Genomic DNA, 27,756 nt, shown 5'->3' with positions numbered 1-27,756 from the left:
AAATGATCACCAGCACTCATTTTCAGCTTCCTCTCAAAAACAAGGAACTCCATCCTGCCTCTGGTTTCTTGGAGAGTTTCACTTTGTTCCTCCACTTAGAGGAACTTTGATTCCCTTCTGCTTCTCCAGTCACACTTTCCGGCTCTTCCTAGCTGCCTCGGAAGCCAGAGCCTGGCTGACCTTCAGTTTCTATTCTTTTTATGGCATTGCATTTTTATATTCAAGTATAGTTGATTTACAATATTATGTTAGTTTCAGGTGCACAACATAGTGATTCAATATTTTTATAGATTATATTCTACTTAAAGTTATTATAAAATATTGACTGTATTCTCCATGCTGTGCAATATATCCTCATATCATTTATTTTATACATAGTAGTGAGTACCTCTTAATCCCCTAACCCATCTTGTCTCTCCCCTCATCCCTCTCCCTGCTGATAAAGATTAGTTTGTTATCTATATCTGAGTCTGTTTCTGTTTTGTTATATTTATTCAATAGTTTTATTTTTTATGTTGACCTCTTTTTTGGGGGTGGGTAATTAGGTTTATTTATTTATTTAAAGGAGGTACTGGGGATTGAACCCAGGACCGCTTGCATGCTAATCATGTGCTCTACCGCTTGAGCTATGCCCTTCCGCTGTTTTATTTTTTAGATTCCACATAGAAGTGATAACATACAGTGTCGTTCTGTCTTATTTCACTTGGCATAATGCACTTCAGGTCCATGTTGTTTAGCACCATGACTTGCTATTCTGTGTGGCAGGCAACACTTGCTCTTCTTTCTAAAGGATAACATAGTTAAGCTTTGCCTCCCACCCTCTGTCTCACCCTGACCTCCAGCCCCATCGCTGTGAATTCGAGCTGTCTTTGTACCTACTTAGAGTTCCAGTTAATTATGTTTCCAGCTGGAGTCATTATCAGTGGCAAGAAATGAAACCTCTGTGCTTTATGTCCTATGTTTCTTGTGCCAGCCAGATTTTAGCAGTGATACTGACCTCTTTCTTTAGTTGTCTCACCTGTGTTCACAAGAAGTTGGCTTCAGCAATGCCTCTGCTTTACTTGGCCTGCATTGGAGCGTGTTTTAGGGAAATATAATGAATTTAGTTCTGGGCGTGTAGAATTGGAGGTAGGGCTATTCGATTTGTATTTGTAATTGGGTTGGAGGCCAAGAGAGCAGTTTGGGCTGGAGATGTAGATTGGTAATCAAAGCTTCTTATTATTTAGAAAACTAACAATATATTGAATTGCTCAGGAAAAGCATATAAAAGAAAAATAGATAAGGTTAGATGTAGAACCTCGGGGATTATAGTATTTATGAGATGGGCAGAGAAAGAAAAGCTAGTGAAAAAGCAGTGAAAGAGATTTCTGAAAGATCAGATGAGAACCAGGAAAGACTGTTTCTATGGAGCCAGTAAATGTGGCATCTTTGCAGCACTGCCCCTGATGTTGTAGTGAGATCAGCCAGGATAAGGACAGATTACAGCTCATTTGAGCAACTAGGAGATCATCGGTGACTTTACTCACAGCTCTTTCAGGATGAGTGGAAGTCAGATTGTAGTTGATTGGAAAGTATATGGCAGGTCAGGACATGGATCCAATAACTTACTTTGAAATTTTATTATGAAGGGAAAGTGGTAGACTGGGGCAGAGGACAGCTATAAGTGACTTAAAAGGACACGTTGTTTTATGTATGCACCCTGTGTAATAAATAGATAAATGTTTCAGTTCTCTTTTTTATTAATATTTTGTATGAGAAGAATTACTTTTAATATTTTAACGTTTTTCAATTTTTAAGTATGGCTCTTTTTATGATTGTTTAATCTATTCTTAAAGAACAGGCCACTGCTTAGTATGATGTAGCAGGGCGTCTCTTCCCACATACTAAGTTGTAAATGCTTCTATCAGCTCAAGAACATTGGTTGACGAGATATTTTCAAAATATTACTGTATTTTTCTCATTTATTTTTAAGTATTTGTATCTCTGGGCTATTGAGTAGGGATATAAAAAATCAACAGCTTTCTTTAAAACAGATTTTTCAGACATTGTAAATTACTTAGTAACTAGTCTAAGAAATGTTATTCTGTCAGTGTTAACTACTAAAGAACACACTCATTTTTAATCTTATCTTTTTGAACTACTGTCTGTTTTTTGGGAATTCTTTGGGTATTCTGTCTTTTGGGAATACTTAGTATGACCCACAGTTTGTGAAAGAAATCCTGAAATGGCTAGTGGTTGAAAGTCAGGGACTTTAATTCATTAAATAATGGTTAGTTTTCATATTGTGTATCTTGAAGCAGCTGTTCTTAGAAAAGATATTTGTGATGATGAAACTTTGATTGAAGTAGCCTGAACAAGAATGTATGAGAGACTCCGGGCTGAAGTAGAATACTGAGAATGATATTTTTGTACTATATTTTATATTGGAGAAGAATCTTTTTGTCCAAATTCATCTGAAAACCTAAACTGTTTTCCTATTTATGCTGTACTTATCACATTTTACCTGAATTAACTTGGCATATTTTTAAATTTAAGACTTTGATTTATCTGTGGTTTCTGACACAGTTTCAAATTAATTCATACTTTCAGCTCATGAAATTGTTAATTTATATGTTTATTTGTTATTTTATATATTTTAAGATTTCATGTTGATGTGAAACATGAATCCAGTAAAACTTGCTAACCTTTCAGAACAATTATCTTCTCTGAGAAGGAATGCTTCATTTTTTCTCCCCCTACACTTAGGAAAAAGGGGAATACTTGTGGTTTATTGCAGTCCCACTTAACAGTAGCATTTGTTTGTAAGCAAACATGTGGCATTTAGGTGACATTTTATTTATAGTTTAATATAATTGAAATAAAATGTGAGAAATACAAGTGGTTATTGTTTGTATTTCTTTTTTCTTTGCTATTGAAACATCATTGTTAATATAAACAATCATCTCATTTCCAAAAGAAAAAAAATTGGTAATCCTAGATTTGAATACCTCTGCGTCCTGTGAATTCCCCCGATTCTGACTGTGACTATTTTGGTCTCCTAGTAGGGAACAATGCATTGCGAAGCTCCAAACCGGATCACAGTCTATGAGTCCAACCTTCAGAGAAGACGGACAAATTACTCCAAAGAGTTGTGTAAGATCAGATTCTTTTGTTTTTTTGTTTGCTTCTTGTTTTAAAATAATCTCCACACATTTTTAGTTTCGTGTTGTCAAATTCCAACAGTTACTTACAAACAATGAATAAAGTCTGATGGTTTTGGTGAACATCCTGGTTTCAAAGAAAGTGATATATTTGGTATACTCCGCAGCATTCCTTCTGCTTTCCCAAAGATTCTGAGGCATCATGTTAGTCTGTCATTTTCCTGAACATTGAAGAATAACTTTGAAAAGCTTCATTTTTTTTTAGTTATTTTTTCCTCTTTACTCAATCTTTGTATAAAAATGGTTAGACATACAGCAGTCATAAACTTAAGAAACTGGGATTAGTTTGCAGTGAAGTAGGGAACACTGCCTTTCTGATGAAGGTGAACTGTTTATATTGTGAAATATGAATACTTTTCTTGCATTAATTGCTTAACACAGTTTTGGTTTGAACATGGAGCTAATGAGCTTTCCAGTTAGCTTTGTAAAGAAGACTTTGCCTGCTTACTGTAGTCTTTTTTGCATAACTCTGGCTTGTCTTGGGTTACGAGGAGATCATATGTGATACATGACTGTTTTAGCACATATTGCTCTGAATATAACTCCTTGCATTTTCTCAGGTATGGAGAGTTCAAGTTTGGAACTTTCAAAAATATTTTAGTGTTAAGAGTAGCACATTTAAAATATTTGTGGATTTATTATCAATCATTGTACTTTACTCAAAATAAACAAGGGAGGTACATTTTTAAAGACATCCTCATTCACACACACACAAAAACATACAAAAAGCAAGGGATCAACAGTAGAACAGTAATGAATTTTAATATAGTATATATAATAAACCCAACATTTTGTTCAATAGAAATTTGGCAACTCACTAAAATATGAAGAACATTTTAGTGTATTTTTATCACTTCAGATAATTTAAATGACCATAGGTAAATAGATTTGTTTATTAGTAATGAAGTTTCCTAGAAGCATGAAGATGTTATACCAACAAATTAAATTTAAATTTAAATAACAAAAATTTTTAGCAGTACTGTAAAATGTACGTTATTATTTTATACAGCATTACCTTACTAAGTTTTTAGAGTTCTCAGGTCATTGTCCATTTCTGGGCACAGATCTTTGGCTCTTCTCAGTTAATCATAATTTTAATCTGGTTTGATAATGTGCAATGTAATAAATTATATGGAAGGGAAAAAACATGGAATTTTAATTTTTTTTAAAGTAAAGAATTACCATAACTGTGTTTTTATGAGGCGAATCCAAAACTTATTTCTCTTTATGTTCAGTGGATGAATGAGAATTAATTTAAGAACAAAGAGCTTCTTGGACATCAACACAAACTTCCCTGTTAACTAATTTTAACGAGAGTAAATAATTCATCTTTTCAAGTGTTCCTCTATCCCCCTTTAAAGCTACTGTGGTATACCACAATTAAAACTTTGTAAGAGAACTTAAAGAGAAGAGTTTGGATTATTTTTTAAAATATTCTTTTGATGTTGTGTTTTTTTTTTTTTTTGAATCTAGTTACTGTGTGAATATATTGTAAAGGCATCTCATAGCCCTAAGCGGCTATAATAAACAGTCATTACTTAGAACTGAGAACTAGCTCAGTTGTAACATAATCCTTTCCTCTGAGGGCAGTATAGCATTACTGAAAAAACACACAAAACTCTCATTACTCTGAATGACATATATTGTCCTGTTTTCTCCCTCCCTCCCCCTCTTCTGTTCCCTTCCTGTTCCTTCCTTCCTTCTTTTCCTCCCTTCTTTCTCTCCTTCCTTTCCTCTTTTATTTCTTCCCTCCTTCCTTCTTCCCTCCATCCTGTCTTCCTTTTTCTCTTTTGTATTTCAGGAAGTTCATTCGAAAAAATCTGCTCTTTCTTTGGATGACAGCGACATCGAAGCTCGCCTTAATAGTTGGAATCTTGGGGTAAAAACATGTTTTATGTCTATTCATTGATGTGGCAGAATCGTATTGTATTTGGAAAACATCTGAACTAACTGAATTCTAAGCAGTGACTATTATTGGATGTTAGACATTTTGTACTGTGTTAGCACTGAGAAAGCCTTGGGGAACAGGAAAGAGAAATAGCATCCCAAAGAAGCATAAAATAGTCCCTGCCCTCAACAAGCTGCATTTTCTTGTTGGTGAAATAAGAGCTATACATACGAAACAGTTAAACCATACTTTAAGACCATATATGATCAAATACCAAAGTGAGTTATACAGGAAGTAGAATACTGAGGGGGAGGGCAGGGGAAAGGGTCAGAGAACAAGTCATCTGGGTTAAAAGAATTCTCAGGGAGACATCATGGCTGAGCCGCCACCATGGACAGCAGTTTTCAGGTACAGAGGCTGAGGGGCACAAGTGTGTTTGGATAGGTGGAGGGGAAGGGAGCTAGAATTCAAGGCAGAAGTTGGTGTGAAGAAAGATGTGCTGGTGTAAGTGAACTGTCTGGACTGGATCTTTGGGATTTATGTAGAGGATATGAGGACAGTGGTGTCAGGCTGGATTGTATCCGAGCTTTGAATGCTAAGTTGAGAAGTTTAGCTTTAAAATTTTAGGCAGTAGTGAGCCCTGGAGGTTAATTTTTTCCCCCTCTACGTTCTACCTTATGTATATGCTGTTTAAATGCTTTGAGGAAGTGAAAAGGGAGTTAATCAATTTTTAATGACACTTCATAATTATAAAAATAATTTACCCCTTGCAAAATTTGAAAAACGCAGAAAGTCAGAAGAATAAAACATGTTTTAAAATCTTAAACTGAGAGATACATTAACATTTTTTCACGTATCTCTTTCCCTTATTTTTTTCTGTATTTATAAAATTAAAATTTAAACAAAACTGGGGTCATATTATAAAAACCATTTTAAAATGTTCTGTTTTAAATTTGGTACAAGTTTATAATAGCTCTATTAACATGAATATTAATGGCAGCACTATTTTTTCTTTTGGGTGGATATTTCATAACTTATTTAAGCATTATGACATTTTTTTGACATTTAGGTTGCTCCCAGTTTCTTGCTAATATAAGTAATACTGCAATAAAATTCCTTGAAAGACTTTTTTTATGCATATTTGGTTGCTTTCTTAGGTTATGTTCAGTCTTGGTACATTGCCCTCCAGAAGGTGTATACCAGTTTATTTTCCATCCAGCAGTATATAGGACTGTCTCTTTCTTGGTTCTTCACTGGCAAGGGGTATTGTTATTTTAAAAAAAAAAACAAACAAAACCTAAAACCCTTCCTACTAATAACGGTCTTTAATGAAATCACTGCTTTAGGAATATCGACTAGGTGGTATTATGAAGGTTGTACTATAGGATGTGCTTAGAAATGAAGAAAGGGAACCAGACAGCTTTTAGGTATTTGTATTGGCCTCCACGTTGGTGTGATTTCTGTGACGATGGAAAGGGTGGAAAGGAAGAAGATTTCCAAGAGAATAAAGAATGCTTAGTGACTTAAAGAAGAAAAAAAAAAAAAAAAAAAAAAGAATGCTTAGTGACTGACTGGTGGGCTGAACAGGAGGGCACCTTAAGATTTGGTCCTAGGAAATGGGAGTGTTGGCTCTCTGTCAGTTAACTGATTGTCGGATGGATGGATCCATTTTAGGGGTTTAAAAGTTTTATTTTAGACTGGTGGAGTTTAAAGAGATGGTAAGCCTCATTGGAAAGTTCAAGGTTTTCAGCTTCTTGAGTCTCAAGGGCTCATGAAGGAGTCATATTTTGTCGTCATAGTGCTGGAGGTGGTGTTCACCCAGAGTCTGAAACAGCTTTAGTCTTTAGAGACTTCAGGGTGAGGAGAGCTGGGTGGAGAGAACAGAGTGAGGAGGGCTGGCTCATGCAAATGGCCACAGTTAGAGGGAGGGAAATGGATAAGAATTTAAAGCAATGTGAATCTCTTTGTCACTTTAAGAATATGTTAATGAAAGAGAAGAGACAAATGGAATTGATAATGAGAGGGGATTAGTAAGTCAAAAGAAAAGCATTTCACATTTGAAGGGGTAGAGGAAGTTGCCATTGGAGGGAGGTCCTGTGTTACTAGTGTGGGAGAGAAGCAGACAAATTCTTTTTGCCAGAAAGCAATATCAAAATGAAAAATAAAATTCTGGGCTATCCTTTTAAACTTGCCTTTGCCCTTAGCCATTTGAAACTTCTGACGTACTTTTCTTAGCACATAGAGTACTGTTTACAATTATTTAACTGTTAAGAGATTAAATTTTTTATTCATATAATAAAATTAAAATAAAACATCTAAAATATTTTGAGGTAATGCCTTAAAACTAGGACTGCCTGAGGTTTTGTTTCACATTTTTATTGTTCAAAGAATGTACCAACAGTGTAAAATATAAAAGTCTTGCATTTTTACATATTTATAACATATATGCATTAATCAGGTTGAACTATAGTCTCTTGATCGCAGTAGAATAATTTAAATATCCAGTGTATTAGAAAGTTTAGATTTTGCTTTGATTTTAGTTTTGTATGAGAATGTGTGATGGACTTTTTTCTTTCTTCCTCTGAATGATCGGTTAATAGCTAGTTAATTTTTGAGCTTTATACTAAGGGTACATTTTTTTATTGCTGGCATGCTTGTCAACACCTTCATCCTGATGCATTAGATGTTCTAGATTTTGAATTTTCTATTTTTTTTAATATTTTCCCCAAATATATTCTTTCTTTTCCCAGGTGTATGTTGATATTTCTTCTAGGAATACATAATTCAAGTAGAGATTTACTTCCTAAGCCTAGTAATTAAATTTTCTTTCTATATTTTTTAAATTACTCTTTAACCTTTCTAACCTTTAGCTCTTGAGAAGTTTTCTTGCTTTGTTAACATATTTTATATATATTTTATGCATGGGTATCTTTATATAAATTTTTATTCTTTTTTCTTTTTTCCTGAGGATGGGTGGGGGACCAAGAGGAGGAAGACTCTCCTGGGCCTTCCATCTGGGTCAGCAGCCATCCACTCATTTCCAGCCTGGGTCTCTGTGCAGACCCTCACACCCACCAGGAGCAAACAGTGAGGACTCTTTAGGTAGAATCCCTAAGGTCACATCTCTGGAAACAGAGCCCAAGAGCAGGATCTGGGCCTGCAGAATCTGTGCAGGGAGAACGTCTGGACAGGCAGTGGAGGGGATGGGACCTGGCAGAAGAAGGAGCCAGGCGAGGTCAGTGGGAGTGAGGCTCCCCTTGATCCTGTGAGGAGCTCCAGAGGGTGGACAACATCCCCACTTGGAGGTCAGGGCCCAGCAGGGAGAGGGTAAAGTTCCCTGTCGAGGGCTAAGAGCGCCTGTAAGCTGTTAGCAGCTGGGGATGCCCCAACTGTCCCACTCATTGTGGCTGTCCTCAGTGTGGCCGGTTGAGAACTGTTCTTATTGGTCACCCAGGCACAGCTGTGCCACTGGTGAACCAGCCACATGAGGAGGTCCAGTTGAGATGAGTTGTTCCAGTAGATGAGCCACCCAGGTTGCCCACCTACAGAGTTGAGAGCTAAATAAAGTAGTCGTAGTTGGAAGCCATGAAGCTTTGGGGTGATTTGTTACACAGCTAAAAGCTAATCAATACAGTAGATGCTGCCAGTTTTCTAAAGGGATTGTGCCAATTTGCATTCTCATCAGCAGCTCGTACCAGTTCCTACTCCGATACTTTTTCTTCAGTACTTGGTATTGTCACTTAATTTTTTTTAGTTATAAAACTTCGCCATTCTTTTTTTTTTTTTTAATTAGCTATTCTTGAGAGTGTTTAGTGACATTGCATTGTGTGGTTTTTTTAAATATGTGTTTTCCTGATGACTGATAAAGTTAGATGCCTTTTAATATGTTTATTGACAGTTTGGCTAGCCTTTCAGAAGTGCTTACTTAAGACTTTGCCAATTTTCCTGTTGGGTTGTCTGCCTTTTTCTTACCAATATATAAGAACTTTGTATATATTCTCGGTGAGTCCTTTGGAATATAATATTATATATATTTTCTTCCATTTTGTTGCTCTCTTCCATTCACTGGTGACTTTGATGAACAGAAATTTTAATGCAGTTCATTTTCACATTTTTTCATCTTACGAAAAAATGCTTTTTGTGCCCTGTTTAAGGTCTTTGACCATTTTAAGTTCTTGATGATGTTCTATGTTATCTTCTAGCAGCTCTGTTGGTTCACTTTTTCTGTTTAGATCTATTTACCATTTGGAGGTGATTGTTGTGTATGTTGTAAGATAGGGAGTTAAGATTTGTTTTTGTCCCTTATAAATATTCAGGTGACACTCCCATTTATTGAAAAGACTATTCTTTTCCTGTTGCACTGCAGTGGTATTTGTCTCATGCATCAGATGACAGTACATGTATGTTTCCATTCTGTTCCTGTGACTTATTTGCTTTTTTTGAGCCGGTGGATGGTGTCTATATCTGTATTTTATTTGTGCTCCTTAAATGTTTGTTGAAATGTGAGTAAACCAATGAATGAACCTTATTTGTAGCATTTCTTCTGTGGAAAACATTTTTTCAAGTTCTAAAATATTGGCTTAAAAAAGTTGTTTTGGAGCATAATTGATTTGACACTGAGGACTGAATTTATTTTATGCTATAGTAAGAGTTTTGGCATTTCTTCTGATGGATGCTATGACTTAGAAACACTTATTTTAGTTGTTTTGCTAGTAGTATATTGCTCAATAATGTCCTTTCCTCTAAGACAGCTAAGATATTGGATAAAATGTCTTTCTATTTTTCTGGAGCCTTAGAACATCTCTATCTGATCAACATTAGTTAATCCATAAGGAGGTCAGTTTGACCAAATCCTGATTAATTTGAAGAAACAAACTGATAGAACCCTTTGTAAACAAACAATTCTACTAAAAAAACTAAACAAAATAAAATGTCAAAAGCCAGTTTTCATTAGAGAGCATTCGGATATCTGTATTCAGGTCTAGTTTAAATTATTATTTATTTTATTATTGTGATTCTATTTGTTTCTTAAACAAGAAATGCCCTGTCATGTGATTTATTCTTGTTATTGGAACTTAATTATTTTTGGCTTTGCTTTTTGTATAATATTTTGTTAGACTTTAATGTTTCTCATAAGTTCTTTTTATCCTCCATTTTGGACATTTCCTTATTGTGGTATTCTTTCTTGAGGTATTATGAGAGAACAAGAAGTCTTCTAAAAGAGCATGAAAAAAGTAAATGTTAAGACTGTTTACAGATTGCTTCAAGTCCATGTTACTTGTGGATTACAAAGTGGGAACATTTAACTTCAAAGCACATCTGGCTGCTGTTATAAAATCAGAAAATAGTTTGCTTATTTCCCTCAAATAGACTCAAGAACATAACTCTACTATGAATAATTCTCATTACATATTAAAAGTGGTTAAGAGACAAATTCAGTCTATTGTAAATGAATACCAACAATTGAAGATTTATACTTGTTTACAGTGTTCATTGTTGCTTTTAAATAATTAAAATAGACTTTTGTTTTGGTCAACTTGAGAAGGGAAATTTATGATAACAGAATGAGTACTAAACTTCTGTATTTAATGGCTTTTAAAGATGAAGAGGATGAAATAGGAGTTACTTCTGCATAGTTGAAAGGCTACATTGTAATTAGCTAAACCAATATTTTGTACCCTGCTTATGAATGTAGAGCTGGGTAAAAATAAGTCACAGATGGTTTTCTTGGCTTTTGGTTTTAAATTTTAAGCTTAATTAGAGCTTGAGCGTCTTTGAGAATTCTCTCTTTCCCTCATCCTTTATTTTTCCCCTTATATTTAATTCTGCTTCATGAATTAGGGTTTTATATATTTGCAGATTTGTGTGTGTCTTTGAAGGCCTTACTTTGTATGCTGGTTTTCTCCATTCCAAAAATAGAGGATGGTTACTTACTTTTCATATATATACCTTCAGACAATAAATATTTATTGAGTGTGCTTTGCTGCCTGCTGGAAATTTTCTGCCTCTATTTTTCAAGAAGCTGTGTATATATAGTACAGTGTTATTTACTAAAGAATATGCCTCTTTCTCTACCATGATATTTAAGTAGATTTTATTATTATCTTTACTTAGTAAATGTTTCCCAAAGTAATTGTACTAATTCATACAACCCAACAGTGTTACTCCACATCTGGAACACTTTTACTGTCAAGTTTTTAATGTATGCCAATCTGGTGGCTGTAAAATACCATCTCTTTGTAGTATTACTTTACATTTTTCATATTTCTAAACAGATTGAACATATTTTCATATGTTTTTGTCATTCACATTTCCTCATCTGTTAAATGTGGCTCAAGTTTTTTCCTATTTTTTTCCTGATGGATTGTTGTTCTTTCTTTCATGGATTTTAAAAGACCTTCTTTACACATATTGTAGACTAATTATATGTGCAAACATCTTCCAGTTAATGGCTTGCCTTTTCAGTTTATTTATAGTATCTTTTTTAGAGATAAGTTCTTATTTAAAGTGGTCAAAGTTATTGATTGATTTTTTGTTTGTGTCTTGTTTACAGAAATATTCTCAACTCCGAAGCCATAAAATCATTCTTCTTAATTGTCTTCTGAAAGTTTTATAATCCTGCAATTAATTAGAAGTGTTTAATACATTGAGAATTTATTATATATGGTGTGAGGAAGGGATCTACTCTTATTTTCTCTCTCTCATTGAACACATCCTTATTTGCTCAATAATTTGCAGTACTATGTCTTTCATGAATCATATTCTCATATATATTTCAGTTCCTGTTACTTTCTAGTCAGTTCCTTTGACTTATTTTCATTACTATAGTTTTATTATGTCTTTGTAAGACAACTCATGTTGATTTTTTTCTTTAGGCATGTCTTGTATAGTCTTGTCCCTTTGTTTATTTAGATACATTTTATAATGAGCTTATCACATTTTCCAAAAATTATATTGAGATTTTGGTTTGAATAAATTTAGGAACTAGATCAAGTTAAGGGGAATAGACATTTTTATAGTGTGGAGGCTATCAAAAACATGATTTCACTCTTTTTATTTCAGTCTTAATGTCTTTCAGAAAAGCTTAATTATTTATTCCATGAAGGGTTTATGTATAATTTTACAGATTTACTTTTAGGAATTATACATTGTTTTATGATTATAAATGATGTCTTTGTAAAATAATCTTTTTTTATAGGTGATTTTTGCTAATTTACAGAAATGCAGTTGACTTTTACAGATTGATTTGGCCTCTGGTAGCTTTGCCAAACTCTTATTTGGTCAGCCTCTATTTAACATCTTTCTATTTTTTGGTCTTTATTTGTTGTGTTCTTTATGAACTCCCTTAAATTTTTAAGAGTTATGCTTGAATACATATTGTTCTCATGGTGGTGGAACATAAATATCATCAAATATTGACCTGCAGGTGAGTGGCCTGCCTTAAGTGGGTTGTACAAAAACCCTGATGAATCAGGGTGCTGCAGACAAGGGAGTCAAAAGGAGGACTTTATTACCATTTTCTTCAATTTCATGGACTTTTTAAAAAAAGTGATTCCTTCTGCTGACAGGTTTTGGTTTTAATTTTCTATTTTTATAGTAAGTTTTTATAGATATCAGATCCTTTTTTCTGTTCATGGTTATTTATATTTGATTTTTTTTTTAACAAATAATAGCCAGTGATGATATGAGAGCGGTGGCTTGGGTAGTTTATTTCTTAGTTCAGGAAGGCTCTCTTCTCCTGCTCCACTGAACTTCAGTTTCTTTAGTAAATGGTGCCTTTGTGGCTGTTGTTTTGACTTGTCTTCTTCTGATTCATTGGTTCTGTGTTGTTTCTGTAGGGCCCTTTTTTTCAGCTCCTTTTTTCTTTTTTCTTCATTGTGGACAATCTTCCTTCCCAGGAGCCTCCATCTTCCACAGAAGTGGTTTCTTCCTAAGATTGTCTTCTCTGGTTCTTCATACTTTCCATGACCTTCTGGTTGTATTCTGGTTGCTATTATGGAGGTAAATTTAAGGATTCACACACCAAGTCTGCCTGGGAGTGTAGTGATTGAGACATAAGAGATGATAGGTGCATGATTTCAAGGGTTGGAGGGGTAGACAAAAGTACAGAGGCACCAGAAGACTTGCCATGTTTTGGTAACCTAAGCCATTCAGCATTCTGGGAGGAGAAAACATGAGGTGAGGAGAAGTGGAGATGAGGCCAGGTAGTTAGGCTGTTAGAGGTTCACGAAGGTTTAAAAAAAACTTCTCTGCAAAGAAGTTCCTGTTTTGTATTTTACTTGTTAGTGGGCCACTAAAAATATATTATGCATTACTCTAAGAAACATACTAAATATTAATAAATATAGAAAACATTTTCATATAGCAGTTTACTAAAAACTCAAATGTTAATGTCTATTTTATTTTTAAATTTTCAGATAGAAAATCCTCGGTACCTGAGGCAGAAGCCTATCCCTGTTACTCTGGTAGGTGAAAATTGCATTTAACTTTTCCTATGGTCAGATATTTTAAAATAATATAATCATTAAGTTATTCACAAAAAATAATGCATTATGAAGCATAGTATTCTTATTAATTCTATTATATGGAAGTGAATAAATTACATTTTTTTCTTCAGTGTTGGTATTCTTTTGGCATTAACTTCAGGCAATTTAGAATTTACTTTTGGATAAGCAAGGCCTGAAAAAGGATTGAATAATTCTTACTCTTTCAACAGATGACTCCCAAATTCAGCCTGAGAAAATCCAGCAGTCTACACGATGATCATTTACTCTCTCGAATGCATGAGAAAGAGGTAGGATTGAGATATTTCTGATGTATCTAATTTATTAACACGATTTTTATATTTTGTATGTTTTCAGGTTCTATTTAGAATAATGATGCATGGTAAGAAGAGGTTGTTGTTGGTACAAATATAAAATAATGATACAGGTTACATTTTAAAAAGCCTTTTTGAGAGTAATGCTTATATTCAGATGCACCTTCTCTGAAGCTGCTGTTTTGAATTTCTTTCCTTTTAAAAATTGTCATTGATTATTTTTGTAACTCATTATAAGTCATTACCAATCAATTTTTTTCTTTTCCTTTTATTTTATACTAATTCTTACTTTTGAGGCTGCTTATGATAGAATAATTAAAGTAATTGAAAGGACCTGGCGTCTTTTTGAGGTTTTTTTTGGTCTTTCATTAAATAATGTCCTTATTCTCTTTGATGACATCTTGGGTCAGGGGTACACATACCAAGGCTCCCCACATACATGTTGAAAGACGAAACACTTAAAACTATCATGTATTGCATCAGGGATTCATTTTAAAATGTGTGTGGCTTTATTTTTTTCTACATCCTTGTATTTTGTTTTTCTTTTTGGCATACTGTAAAAATATTTGTGGCATCATTGAGAAGTTTGCATGTAAACATCGACTTACTCCGTATCTTAAAATATATCCAGTGTATATTTTGGCTAAAAAGACCTTTGCACAGTTACACAGTCATTTCAGACTATTTTTGACAAAATTTTTTGATCATGCTTTTTCTCCATCTTAAAATATTTTAAAGTATATGCTGATGGGGAGAGTATAGCTCAGTGGTATAGACTGTGTTTAGCATGCACGAGGTCCTGGATTCAATACCCAGTACCTTCATTAAAAAAAAAACCTAGTTCCCTCCCCTCAAAAAATAAAAATAAATTTTAAAAAAGTATATGTTGAGTTGCCCCATTAAGAGAACCATCTTAGTTTCAGCTTCCTTTTAAAGTAGTATTTGTGATTATAAAATAATTTATGGATTTTTATTAAAGAAATTTTAGAAAATATGGACATATGTAAAGAAGGAAATAAAATCACCTATAAAACCAACACCTAGAAATAAAGACACTGGTAAAATATCATTGTATTGCCTTTCAGTCTTTTCTTTATGTATCCTATAAACATTATTCTTCCTTAGAAAATTGAGATATCATATATAATGTTTTAAATATCTTGAGTATTTTTATGCTATTAAATATTGTTCCTAAGGATCTATTTTTAATGGCTGTATTACAGTTCATATTATAGAAGTATCCTCAGTTAGTTTAATTTATCCCTATTGTCGAGTATTGAGGTTGCCTATAGTTTTCATGAATATAAATAATTCTGGGAAGAATATCCTTATATCTCTCTCTATTATACATGCATTTCTAAATATTTCTATGGGGTAATGAATTATATATTACATGATAAAATTGAAAAGATGGATTTTTTATAATTTTATTACCATAAGCAATTTAACCTCTAAAATGGAAGTTAATACTTGGAAGTCACATGAAAATTGTATGTGATTATAAGGTACAAGTAAAGAATGTATTATGTGTGAAAATGAGAATGAATATAAAAAGGCAAAAGTAATTAGGAGCCATTGAAGGCAAAGGAAAGTAGCAGTTTAGATTGCTTTTATCAATACAAAGATACTAATTATATTTTTAATACAGAACATGTAATTTTTAAAAAAGTTTTTTTCAATTTCAGGACAAAATTTTTTACTGTTTTAATTTTTTTTTTTTACTGTTTTAATTTCTGACATAGAAAAATACCAATCATTAAAAGAAAGATATTCAGAGTTTAGTCCAGGAAAAAACATTGATTTTCCTGAATTACATGTATGTTCTCTATGCTATACATAATATAACTGTTAGAGATCATGATATTTCCCCTATTCTGATCACTAGAAAGATCAGAGATTCCAAAAAAACATCTTCAGCAACTGTAATAGTTTATGACATGTGTTTTTGTGCGCTGTCCTGAATCTTTGTCCTTAGTGGTCTCTTAGTGTTTTATAATCTTCCCAGTTTTTTATTTATCTGCTTTAATTTTACTGTATTTGTGAATATTTGTGTAAGTGTCTCACATTCTTTCTAGAATGGTATGTGAGTAGATGAATAAATTAAAAATCCATTTAAAAAATAATTTAAAAAAGAAAATACCAATCAAACTTCTTTAATATTTTTGTCTGTTTTCCAGAGATAGTTTTTTAACTTTCCCTAAGTTTCCCTAACTTTCTGTTTTCCAGAGATAGTTTTTTTAAGTTTCCCATAGATACATCATGATATGTATAGCTATCCTTTAGAAGGGTAATCTTATGTCTCCTTACTTAAGTCACTTTTGTTAAACAATTATTTGTGGAAATGAGGATAATTGCTTTTCTGTTTTGAAATTCTGCAGACTCTTACACGTTCACGAAAGGCAACTCTGATGTGTTTTGTGCATGTTCTCATCTAAAAGCACTTTTGTTGTTGTTGGGTGGAGTTTTAAAAATAATAAATAGCATTGTTTCAAGTGAGTTAAGTGTTTTTTTTTGAAACGAAATATTAAATATTAGATTAAATATTTCATCGTCATTTTCTCAACACCTACTCTTTATTTTTCAAGGTAATCATTGCTAAAAATTTAATGTGTATTCTCTTTAAAAGTGTCTAGGACTATCTCATTTTTAAAATACAAATACGAACCTAGGTCATACTCTATATGCTGTTTCATTTTGCTTTTTTAACTTAAGTATATATTCTGATGATTTTTTTTATATCAGAGATATGGCTTCATCCTTTTTAGTAGTTGCATTGTATTTTATTTTACTGATGGACTGCATTTTATTAATATAGATTTCTATTGAGGGATATATGTTATCTGGAGTATTTTGCTACAACAGACAATATTTAAGAATATCCCTTTGTATATTTTTGTGTATTGCATGTTTATTCTCATGTGATAAATTCTGTAGAGTGGAATTGCTCAGTCACAGGGTTGCACTTTAAATTTTTGATTGACGTCGATAGATTGCCCTTAAAATAAGGTTATGTCTGCCTAGGACCGCAGGCCTGGAAGAGAATGGGGAGTGATGGCTACTGTGTATGAGAGTTCTGATTTTGGAGTGATGGAAAGGCCGTAAAAGTAGATTGTGGTGATGGTCGTGTAATTCTCTGAAATATTAAAAGACATTGAATTGTATACTTTAAGTGGGTGAATATTACAGCATGTGAATTATATGTATCTTAATAAACTATTTGAAAAAGGTTAGGTCTGTTTATACTTGCACCATTGGATTTGAGAATGTGTTCCCATTTCATCATCAACACTGAATTATAAACATTTTTGATTATCTATGAGATGAAAAATAGTATCTTATTGTTTTGATATTTACATTGCTTTTATTATAAGTGAGAATGAACATACTTTTTGTCTGTTTATTGCCTTTTTAATTTCACTTTTGTGAGCTATCTTTTCTTATATTTCCATATTTTTGTTAAATTGTTTGTCTTCATTGTGATTCCTAAGAACAATTTATATGTAAAGAAATTCAGGTTTTTGTCATATATCTTGCAAGTATTTTTCTCTGTATGTCTTTTGATTTATTTCTGTTTTTTTTTTTTAAATGTATACATGTTTTCTTTTCCAATAGTTGAATCTATCAATCTTTTGTCTATGGCTTGTGTTCTTTGTATCATGTGGAAAAACTTTCTTTTTCCAAGATTATGAAAAAAATTAACTCGTATTTTTGTCTTTTTTAATCTTATTTTTATATTTAAGTCTCAGATCCATTATAGAGGGTTTTGCTATGAGTAGTGATGATGATCTAGGTTAGTCAATTCTTTAATGTTATAAAATCAAAATTTAGATGGTTGAAATGCTTAAGTTACAGAATGCAGCTAGTGAGGAGAGAATTGAGAGAGATGAAATTCTGTACAGATTATCTGTGCCATGAAACATTTAATAAAAGTTTTAATTCTGTTGTTGACGCTTTGGAGTCCTAAAATATTTAATTAGCCTTTATAAATCAAACTTTATAAATCAAACAAAATGAACACAGCTTTCATTTTAAGTTTATGATTGTGTGAAAAATACCTTAGATGTTAAGTGAGTAATATTCACAATAGTATTTTATTAGAATTGAAGAACTGTAGTAGTTTTCTTTTGGTGGCTAAAAATACACCTATAAAATATTTTAAGATGAAAAAATGTTTTTCAATTTATTGGAACATTATGGGAAAACATGTTCAGTGACGGTGTTCCTTTTGTTTTAACCTTAACCTCATTCACAAGCATACTTGGACTTGTTTGCCTTTGTAATTGCTAACATGTTTCCTCTGATATCCACATCATAGACCTGTGTGACAGTGAATCTCATCAAGCAGTGGGGTTTTGTTTTTTTTGTGTGTATTTTTAAAAAAAGATTTCTGACATAGATTAAGATATTTGGTAAACCATTGTCACTGAAAATGAGAGAAGAGACAATGCAACAAGGGGAGATCAATTTTCAGAGCAGCCATCAGTGTTCAGAGAACAGATGGTAGAAATTGCTCTTTTTGTGAAATAAAATAGAAAATTTCCTTTGAACTTCACCTCCACCCATATTGAATGTTCCCACCCATCGCCTAGAAGGGGATACTGCTTCTTTCTTACGTAATGCTAATTAGGCATTTTTTTCTTTTGCAAATCTACTAGTTAAATGTAGAATTTAAGTACATCCAAGAGGACAAACTGCACAGTCACTGACATAATAAATGAGAGAGTTGATATTTTGAAACATTTCTTATAAATACAGCATTCCAATACACGCAGTCTCACCAAATAAATAATGATACAGAGGAGTATCACTGTAAATCACATGCAGGCAGGGATTAGATCATTGCCAGTGTCCCAGCAGCCTGCTGTCTGACCCTTCCCAGTCATGCTCTCTTCCATCTCCCCTAGCAGTAACCACTCTCCTGACTTTTCTGATAATTTCCCTCCGTTATTTTTGAAGTTGACTTCACCACCAGTGCCTGCATTCTTACAAATGCAATTATTATTTTTTTATTAGATTTTGAACTTCATTTAAATGGACCTAAACTTTGCATTTGTTTTTTGTGTCTTGCTTCTTTTGCTCAATGGTATGTTGGTGACATTTGTCCTTGTTCTGCCATATACTGTAGTTAGGTTCATTTACATTGCTTTCTTTTAAGTGAATCTGCCACAATTTCTTGCCGTTTTGTCAATGAACCTGTTCTGATTTTTGGCTTTTACAAACAGTAATCCTTCGAACAATCTAGTACGTGTTTCCTGACACATGTGCAAGAGTTTCTCTAGGACAGTGGTTCTCAAAGTGTGGGCCATGAACCCTGTGGTCCCCAAGACCCTTTCATGAGGTCTGTGAGGTCAAAATCATTTTTGTAATAATGTTTAAATGTTACCATTATTATTATTATTTACTGTATTGACATTTGCATTGACGTTGCAAACATGATGCTGGGTAACGCTATATCCCAGCCCACATCAAGACAGTGACACCAAATTGTACTGGTTGTCATATTCCTCACTGCCGCATGCTCACAGGGGAAACATGACCAGTTTTACTTAAGAATTTTCTCAATGAAGCAAGCAGAAAATTATTAATTTTATTAAATCTTGTACTTCAAGTATGCATCTTTTAGATGTCTGAGTGATGAAATGGAACTTTGTATAAAGGACGGATGGGACATATCAAAGTCCAGTGGCTGCCCAGAGGAAAAACATTTGTGTGCTTTTTCCAGGTATGAATTGCAGTAGCTGCTGTTTTTGTGGAATATCATTTTTACTTGAAAGAATGACTAATGGACAAAATGTGGTTTATTCAAGACTTGGATATTTGGCAGATGTTTTCTCAAAAATGAACAAAATGAGCCTGTCACTTCAACCAAAACAACTGACAGTATTTGTTGCTAATGATAAAATTTGACCTTTTAATACAAATTAGAATTTTGGCATACTTGTATCAGTCACTGTGAGCTTGAGAGCTTTCCAATACTAAGACTTTTGCAATGAGATCGGTAGTGATATCAACCAATGTGAAGTTTTGCCATTATGTAATGAAATTTTCAATATTTGGAAATCTCTATAACTCACCGAACTGATGTTTTCCAAATGAGTAATGAATGATGTTATAAAGTCACGCATGGCTAAAAGATCCATTCCCAAATTCAAGAAAGGCCAACAGAACTTACTGTGATAGTAGTAAAAGTTTCAGATTCCACAGTGCAATTAACTTAAAAACCTAGCATTTATGAGTGTTCGTTTACTTAAAAAGAATTATCTACACTTATTCAAAAAGGGTATTAATATGCTCCTTCACTTTACAACTATGTATTCATGTAAAGAAACATTTAAGGAAGAACTAGTTCCAACATTAGATAAATTCTTTGAGATAATAGAGGTGGAGGGACTACTTCTCCACTCACTTCATGAGGCAGACTCAGACACTAAAACCAAAAAGAACATTACAAAAAAATTAAATCCCAGTAAAAATAAAAAGGTAAGAACAAAGTTTATTATCAATACATTGAGAAAAGACTTTTATTTAATAAATGATGCTGGTACAATCTCTCATTTACCTGGAAGAAAATAAAATTGGTCCTTTCCTCTAAAAACAAAAATAAACAAAAACAAATTCTGGATGTACCTAAACTTTAACCTATAACTGCCCAAACAAAAAGTTTCAAAACAACAAAAATCTTGGCATTGGGAGATCTTCCTAACACAAAAACCTTTCCAAACCTGGAATATATAAAAGGGATAATAGAAAATTTTCACTCAAGTGAAATAAGGACCTTGTAAGTAGAAGCAAGATCAATAGAAAAACAATCGTTTTGAGGAAAATATTTGGGACAGACTGTAGGTTAATGTATACAGCACCAGGAGGTCTTCTGATTGACAGACAAACATGGATCAAAATTGTGAAAAGGCATTTCATAGAAGACCAGATTCATATGGCCCAAAAACATGTGAAAGAGACTGACACAGTAGTTTTCAGGGAAATGCAAATTAGAATAGTAATGAGATATCTACTCTTCTGGCGAAAATGTGAATTTACCTTTAACAGAGGGCAAAATCTATTACGATATATCAACAATCATTGGCTTTTCTTTTGAGAATCCACCCTGAGAAACTAAAGGTCCAGTGTGTCAGATGTATATATAAGAATGTTTTTGCATTGTTGTTTGAAATAGAAAAACACTGAAAATAAAGTGAACATGCATTAAGGGGAATAGTTGAATACATTTTTGTTTTTCTCCTCATTAAGGAATAGTTCGTAGCAATTTAAAAGAATGAATAGAAACTATAGCAAGTGTTTTTAGAGAGATTTCCATGAGATATTGTTCAGAGGGAAAAGCAAGATGTGGAAAACATAATTTTGTGTGTGAAACATTCATAATAAAAATTATATATTGCTAAGCGTATAGTAGTTTAAAGAAGAGAATTTATTGGGCTCTCATAGAACAGTCTAGGGTATATGGGGAGTGCTCTGCTCTGTGATGTCATCAGGGACCCAGGCTGGTGGGGAAGGGCTACCATCCTTAGCATACAGCTTCAGTCTCTGGAGCTGAGGTATTGATTGCTCACAAATACCTTGTCTTTTAAGCACTTTCCTTATGAAAGAAAGAGGCTGGAGAGAAAGCCACTTAAAAAAAAAATGTCTCATCAAAGTTGCCTGCATCATTTCTGTCTCATCATCCCCCTTGACCATGCTTATCTGTGAAGCAGCCATCTGCCCTGCCCCAGTTTGGCGCTGTTAGTGGAGCCCCGAAGGAAGAAGAGGAAAATAAGTATCTGGGGACGCTAGAAGTCTCTGCCCCAAACCCCATACTGGTGTGTGCATTTTGCTTGTGTGTATTTGTATATGGTTCTGTGAGCGTGGCGGAAGATACGAAAATACACTGAGTTGTTAATGTCCATTTTCCATAGTCCATGCAGATGTTGATGTAGGAAGATATAGTGAGGAGAGGGAGAGATTCAGATAAAAAAGGAGACGAACACCAAGGGATACAGAAGAGCTAAACAAAATAAAGAAAAACTCAGTATGTAATATGATTATGTCCATGTTTTGTGTAAATTATGTTCGTGTATGATATATGAACAAAACTAAAAATTAGAAAAAAGAAAATACCAGCATGTACTATGCATGTTTAAATATCACTTTTTCCCTTAATGTGATGAGTTCTGATGAAATTAGAAGTTACCATTTAGGAGAGTTCCGTACATCTCTAAGCACCAGTGATAAGATAACAAGAGAGGTAGACACATTATTTGTGCTATGTTTATAAATAAGCACAATGAATAACAATTGACATTATGAAATATTACAAATTAATAATTTGAGAGTAGAATACACTGGAGATATTAATCAGGAAGAATCTAAAGTACTGACATGATAATTTCCTCTGACTAGTAACTGATAGAATTCTCTAAAAAGATTGTAACAATTAGGTATCTGAGTAAGTAGAGTGATGATTATTTCATGAATCACTTCTGTAATTTGCTGTGATGATTGTTGAGATGTAGAAAGAATATATGACTAAGAAAACACATCATTCGGTTGTGTTGCTGATAATACTTTAGAAATTGCTGAGAAGTAGAGATGGTTGACTTCAGTAATATTTTTGACCTTTTATGCTTTACAATTTAATTGCTACGTAGGTACAGGAAATAAAGGCAGACGCAAATATTTCAGTAACATTACGATGGCTACATTTTATACATCACTGAAAACTTGTAGAGTTTGTAGACTTATTCTCTGCATCAAAATAAGTCCTGTTTTTTTCTGTACATTTTATTCCTTTGACATGATTTAGGTAGTTGGTCAACATTAAAGCTTTGAAATAACATTAAAAGTTTTTCCTTGGCATTTTAAGATGTTTAGATGATGTTTATCTAAATAACTTTAATACATTATTTTCCTTACAAACTCATTAAAGTAAAATGCTATTTTGTTTTGTTATTCTGCTACTTTGAGTTCAAATGTTAAACACAATTTGCATATAGAAAACTGGCTAGTAAAAAGTAGGATTTTGAATAAGAAACCTGCTCTTCTGTAAGAGGGAATGTTGAATACCTGAGTGAATAGATTGGTAAGTGTTCCTTTAAAAAAAAAACCCTTAATCCAAAATTTGTGAAGAGTCAGCTGAGCAAAATGACTTTGCTAATTAGTTATACTGTAAGTAGGATATTTTTAAACCCAAGGAAATAGTTTTACCCTAAGTAAATGAACATGTTTCATCAGCTTTATTCATTTGGTAGCAATGTCCAACCTCAGAGCTATTCCTTGAAGTACATACTTCACAGAAAATGGGGCCCAGTGAGCTTTGTAAATAAAGTTTCCTAAGCTCATTTTAAATAGAGATTTCAGAAATTGTCTTAAAAATAGCTTGTGGGAAAGCTCTCTTGAAAGTGAAGCTGTCCAATTTTAGTTCCTTTGCTTTAGCAGTAGGTTATCCACAGAATGTCTTTCCTACACTCTACTTACCCTGTGGAGTTGTCACCATCTCTTGATGGCTTTTACTTCTTTTTCTAGAAGTGTGTGGTTTAGTCCTGGAATGCTTCTAGTAATTGTCTGAGTGGACCTTCTGGTCATATTGCCTAGGGACTTGGTTGAATGGGGTGAGGTTATCCTCTTCCATTTATCCCAACTGATTCTCACCATAAAATATTTTTGATGGGGGCAAATGGCCTAGAGGGGTATTTCAGTTCCAAACCAAATCTCACTGATGTTAGAAAATTGGTATCAAGATAGGAACAAATCTAATGAGGGCATTTGGCGGTGGAACAGGAGAGCACGCCCTTTTCTTGCAGACTGCTTTAAGAGGGGCTTCTCTGCTCATCCTCTTTCATGGCTCACTCTGCCTTAGCCCGACATCGAAGATTCTGTAATTTAGGCTCACTTATTCGTTGTGTTTGCCGTCTTGGTTCAGTGGGGCTGCGGGTTCTACTTGAATCTCAGCTGTTGTGTCCAGGCAGAGCACCTGAGTGACACTGGGACTCAGCTTAGGAGGATGACAGTATTTATTGTGCTGCCTGAGAATAGTTGTTGTGTGGAGTCTGAGTTACTTGAAGATCAAATAAGTTGGCAGTGTTAAATTCAGTCTTTCAATTTCAGTCTTTTGTGTTAAACTAGACTAAGCAAGGCTATTTTCTGTCTTTCCTGTGGGGATGTATGTAAGATGCACACATATGTATAGCCATCCACATTTATATTTATATCTATGTCTTGTATTCTGTATTGTCTTTATTTACTGTGCTAGTAAGATTGTTTCTATATTGTAATCCTGCTGATCGATCATGACTCATGCCCTAGAGTATGCGGCAGAAATACAGAGTTATTCTGTGGTGTCAAGGTAAAGGGAAGAGATACTTTTTTAATTAAAAAAACTTTTTTAAGGTTGTCAATAGAGAAACTTTCTTTTTAATACTACCCTTGTAATAACTTGGTGTTCACTATCTTAACCAAGTTATTAAACCTTACATTGGCAATATTGAGACAAACCAACCTCCTAATAAAGATGGAATGAAAAAGGACACGTCACTGTAGTGTCATTCTTGCCAAAACCCAGTAAGTCTAATCATGAGGAAACACCAGATAAATCTGAACTGAGGGACATTCAATAACTGGCTGTATTCTCTAAAAATGTCAAGATCAAGAAACACAAAGAAAGGCTTTTCCTGATTAATGGAGATAAGTTGATGACAGTTATGACAGTTAATGGTAGTGTATGACCCTGGATTGGATCCTGGATTGGGAAAAAATGTAGCTATAAGTGACATTGTGATAACTGATAAAACTTGCCTATAGACTGTGCATCAGATATTATTGTGTTAATATTACATTTCTCAATTTTGATAACTGCTGTGGTTATAAAATACAGTTTGTTTTAAGGAAATATACACTGAGCTTTTCAGGATGATGCCTCTAACTTTCTTCCAAATCGTTCAGAAAATAACTTGTGTGTGTATATATACATATATATATGTCGTTAAAGCTATAAAATGGTAAAGCGCATGAGGCAAAATGTATACAATTGGTGAATCTGGGTAAAGGGTATATGGGAGCTCCTTGTGCTATTATTGCAACTTTTCTTCAAGTTTAATATTATACCAAAGTAAAAAGTTGTATCAGAAAAACAGACTTTAGAAAGCTGTCTTTGGTTGCAAGAACAGAGGTTCATGAAGCTACCTAAAATAAACAGGAATACAGAAATTGTTTCAAATTCTAGTAGCTTAGTCTCATGGAGACTATTGAAATTGCTTACTTCGTATTTCAGGTGTTGTGTGGTTTCTAGTCTTTGCTGTTTTGTGTATTTGCTTTGCTTTCTTCTGTGTCCTGGATTTATCTGCTTTTTCTGGGTTGCTAGAACCTTTGCCTAGTAAATGGATGGCTACCTCTCTCTGTACCACTCATAACATTTATTATTTTTTTCTTCAAGTTTTATTGAGATATAATTGACATACAGTACTGTATAAGTTTAAGTTACACTGCATAATGATTTGACATACATACATCATGAAATGATTATCCAGTAAGTTTAGTGAACATCTGTCATCTCATACAGATACAGAATTAAAGAAACAAACAATTTTTTTCTTTATGTGAGAACTCTTAGGATTTACTCTACTAAAAGCTTTCATATACAGTGTACAGCAGTGTTAACTATATTTATCATGTTGTACAGAACATCCCCTAGTACTTATTTATCTTGTAACTGGAACTTTGTACCTTTTTGACTGCCTTCATTCAATTCCCCCTCCTCCTACTCCCCAACTCTGATAACCACAAATCTGATCTCTTTTTCTATGAGTTTGTTTGTTTTTGAGGAATAATTGACCTTCAGCACTGTGTTACTTCCTTGTATACCACATAGTGATTTGATTTATATACATTTTAAAGTGATCACCATGTTAAGTCTACTTACCATCTGTCAGCATACAAAAATATTATATAATTACTGAGTATATTCCCCATACTGTACATTTCATACCCTTGACTCATTTATTTGTAACTGGAAGTTTGTACCTCTTAATTTCCCTCACGTATCTCTCTTCCCCCGACCCCCTTCCCTGTTTGTTCTCTTAATCTGTCTCTGTTTCTGCTTTGTTATGTTTTTTCACTTGTTTTTTTAGAATCCACATATAAGTTAAATCATACAGTATTTGTCTTTTTCTGACTTATTTCACTTAGCATAATACCCTCTAGGTCCATCCATGTTGTTGCACATAGCATGAATCTGTGTTATGTTTTTGTTTGTAAAATTTTATGATTTCATTTTGATATGTTGATTTGATTATGCACAGTTATCTTTAGTTCATGTTCATTATTTATTTGAAACAGTAATTGAAAAATATGAAGTATTTTTCAAAAATTTTCAAGAAGTTGTTTTGACAGCACATTTCTCATATTTTAAAAGCAAAATTTTCTGAAGGTTGTAGACTAATATTTTTTGCATACCTACTTTGTACCAAGCATTGTACAGAGAGTATGGTTACTTAAATGATGTCATTGAATGTGATTGTCATAACTCATTGAGGTAAGATAATTATTCTTAATTAGAAAAGGAAATAGAATCTCAAAATGGTGACTTGCCCAAAGTCACAATAGTGGGATGAGAATGAGAGTTAGAAATGAGTTCTGTCAGAGTCCAGTGTACATAGTCTTTTAAATAGCAAGGAGTCAGGTGGTCAAATACTTTCACATTTAAGATGATCAATTTTATATTGTTATTCTTAAAATCTGTTACTGCTATTCTTTTAATCCTAAGGTGCACTCATTATTATCAACAAGCATTGGTGACATTTTTGCTGACTTTGCTTAGAACACTGGGTGTTAGTTTGAGGAGGGTAGGAAATGTTAATGAATACTAGAAGGGAGATAAAGTCACTGCCTTGAGGTAGTCAGAGTCTGTGAATCCAGGAGAGAGAACTGGAAAATCTGTGCATTATCAGTAATGTGCCATATGTATGGACATTCATTCTCAAGTTGTATTTAAGTGTATAGGTTAATAAGAGTATTTTAAATGAGCATGTAGATATGAGGAAAGAAAAAAGTAAAAAATTGAATAGAGGCTTAAGTGAAAAACATAAACAAAGGCTAAAATACCAAGTAAATTTGGCAAAATATCACCTTAAATGACTTTTTTGGGAGTCAGTGGGCTGGGATCACTGATGAGTCTGTATTCAGTAGTTTAACTGCTACCTGTCAAGTGAAATTTATTTGAAAGACTTTTAATTGGCTTGAGAATAATCAAAGAATGTAACCAACATTTTGTTATATGTAGTGCGATTGCTAGACTAGTAGCTGTAGGGTAAAAGTGGAAAATGATACTCTCTTTTATATAAGGAGTTGCTTTAATTGTGTGTTTTTGCCAAAGGGAAAAGTAAATTAATAACACCTTTAAAATATTTTCCTTGAAGTTGGACATGAAAACAAAAATGTTGGAGGCTAAATGTCATGAAGAGAAACTTAAATTGCAACAGAAACATGATGCTGATGTTCAAAAGGTAGAGTATATACCGCTTACCATTTTATTAGTAGTGAATATTTGAAATATTCTAGGTCTTGTGATCATCCATCCATCCATCCACTTACTTATGTACTTACGATAGTGTGTGTTATAAATCGAATTGGCTAAGTTATTATCCTAGTAAAAGTTGATCTTTAACTTCATTTGCTAAACAAATGTACAAATGTATAGTTTAATTACCTTTTAGTTCTCTATCAATTGTTTGAAGGCTGGTCTTATGGTTCTTTATCTACATTCTATCATTACCTTTCATAAAGGCCGAAATAAGTCATCAACTGTAAATACTAGAGTTCGTTTTGGTCTAATATGCTTTCAGTTTTCTGGCAATTAGAATTTC

General features: G+C 33.4%; 1 protein-coding gene and 1 long non-coding RNA gene across 4 annotated transcripts in view; one reads left to right on the top strand and one right to left on the bottom strand.

The window, feature by feature from the left end:
• The window catches only part of CEP112 (centrosomal protein 112), a 373,207-nt gene that overhangs the window by 30,456 nt on the left and 314,995 nt on the right, over positions 1-27,756 (top strand). For 2 of the 3 annotated variants that reach the window (XM_032457024.1, XM_032457025.1), the window contains exons 5-9: positions 3,042-3,132; positions 5,002-5,079; positions 13,506-13,553; positions 13,805-13,882; positions 27,310-27,396. In XM_032457024.1, the coding sequence (XP_032312915.1) occupies positions 3,042-3,132; positions 5,002-5,079; positions 13,506-13,553; positions 13,805-13,882; positions 27,310-27,396 (382 nt within the window). Of the gene's footprint in view, positions 1-3,041; positions 3,133-5,001; positions 5,080-13,505; positions 13,554-13,804; positions 13,883-19,515; positions 19,629-27,309; positions 27,397-27,756 lie in introns of those variants that run through there. The other variant, XM_032457026.1, reaches the window with a different exon arrangement.
• LOC116656757 lies at positions 609-22,139 on the bottom strand. Its single transcript, XR_004311677.1, has 3 exons — positions 21,788-22,139; positions 11,398-11,402; positions 609-620 (listed from the first exon to the last, which is right to left on the bottom strand). It is a non-coding gene; the product is annotated as an uncharacterized LOC116656757 (long non-coding RNA).

The sequence above is a fragment of the Camelus ferus genome, chromosome 16, assembly GCF_009834535.1.
Source record: "Camelus ferus isolate YT-003-E chromosome 16, BCGSAC_Cfer_1.0, whole genome shotgun sequence".
Taxonomy (NCBI): Eukaryota; Metazoa; Chordata; class Mammalia; order Artiodactyla; family Camelidae; genus Camelus; species Camelus ferus.
This window is presented reverse-complemented; position numbering and strand designations above follow the sequence as displayed.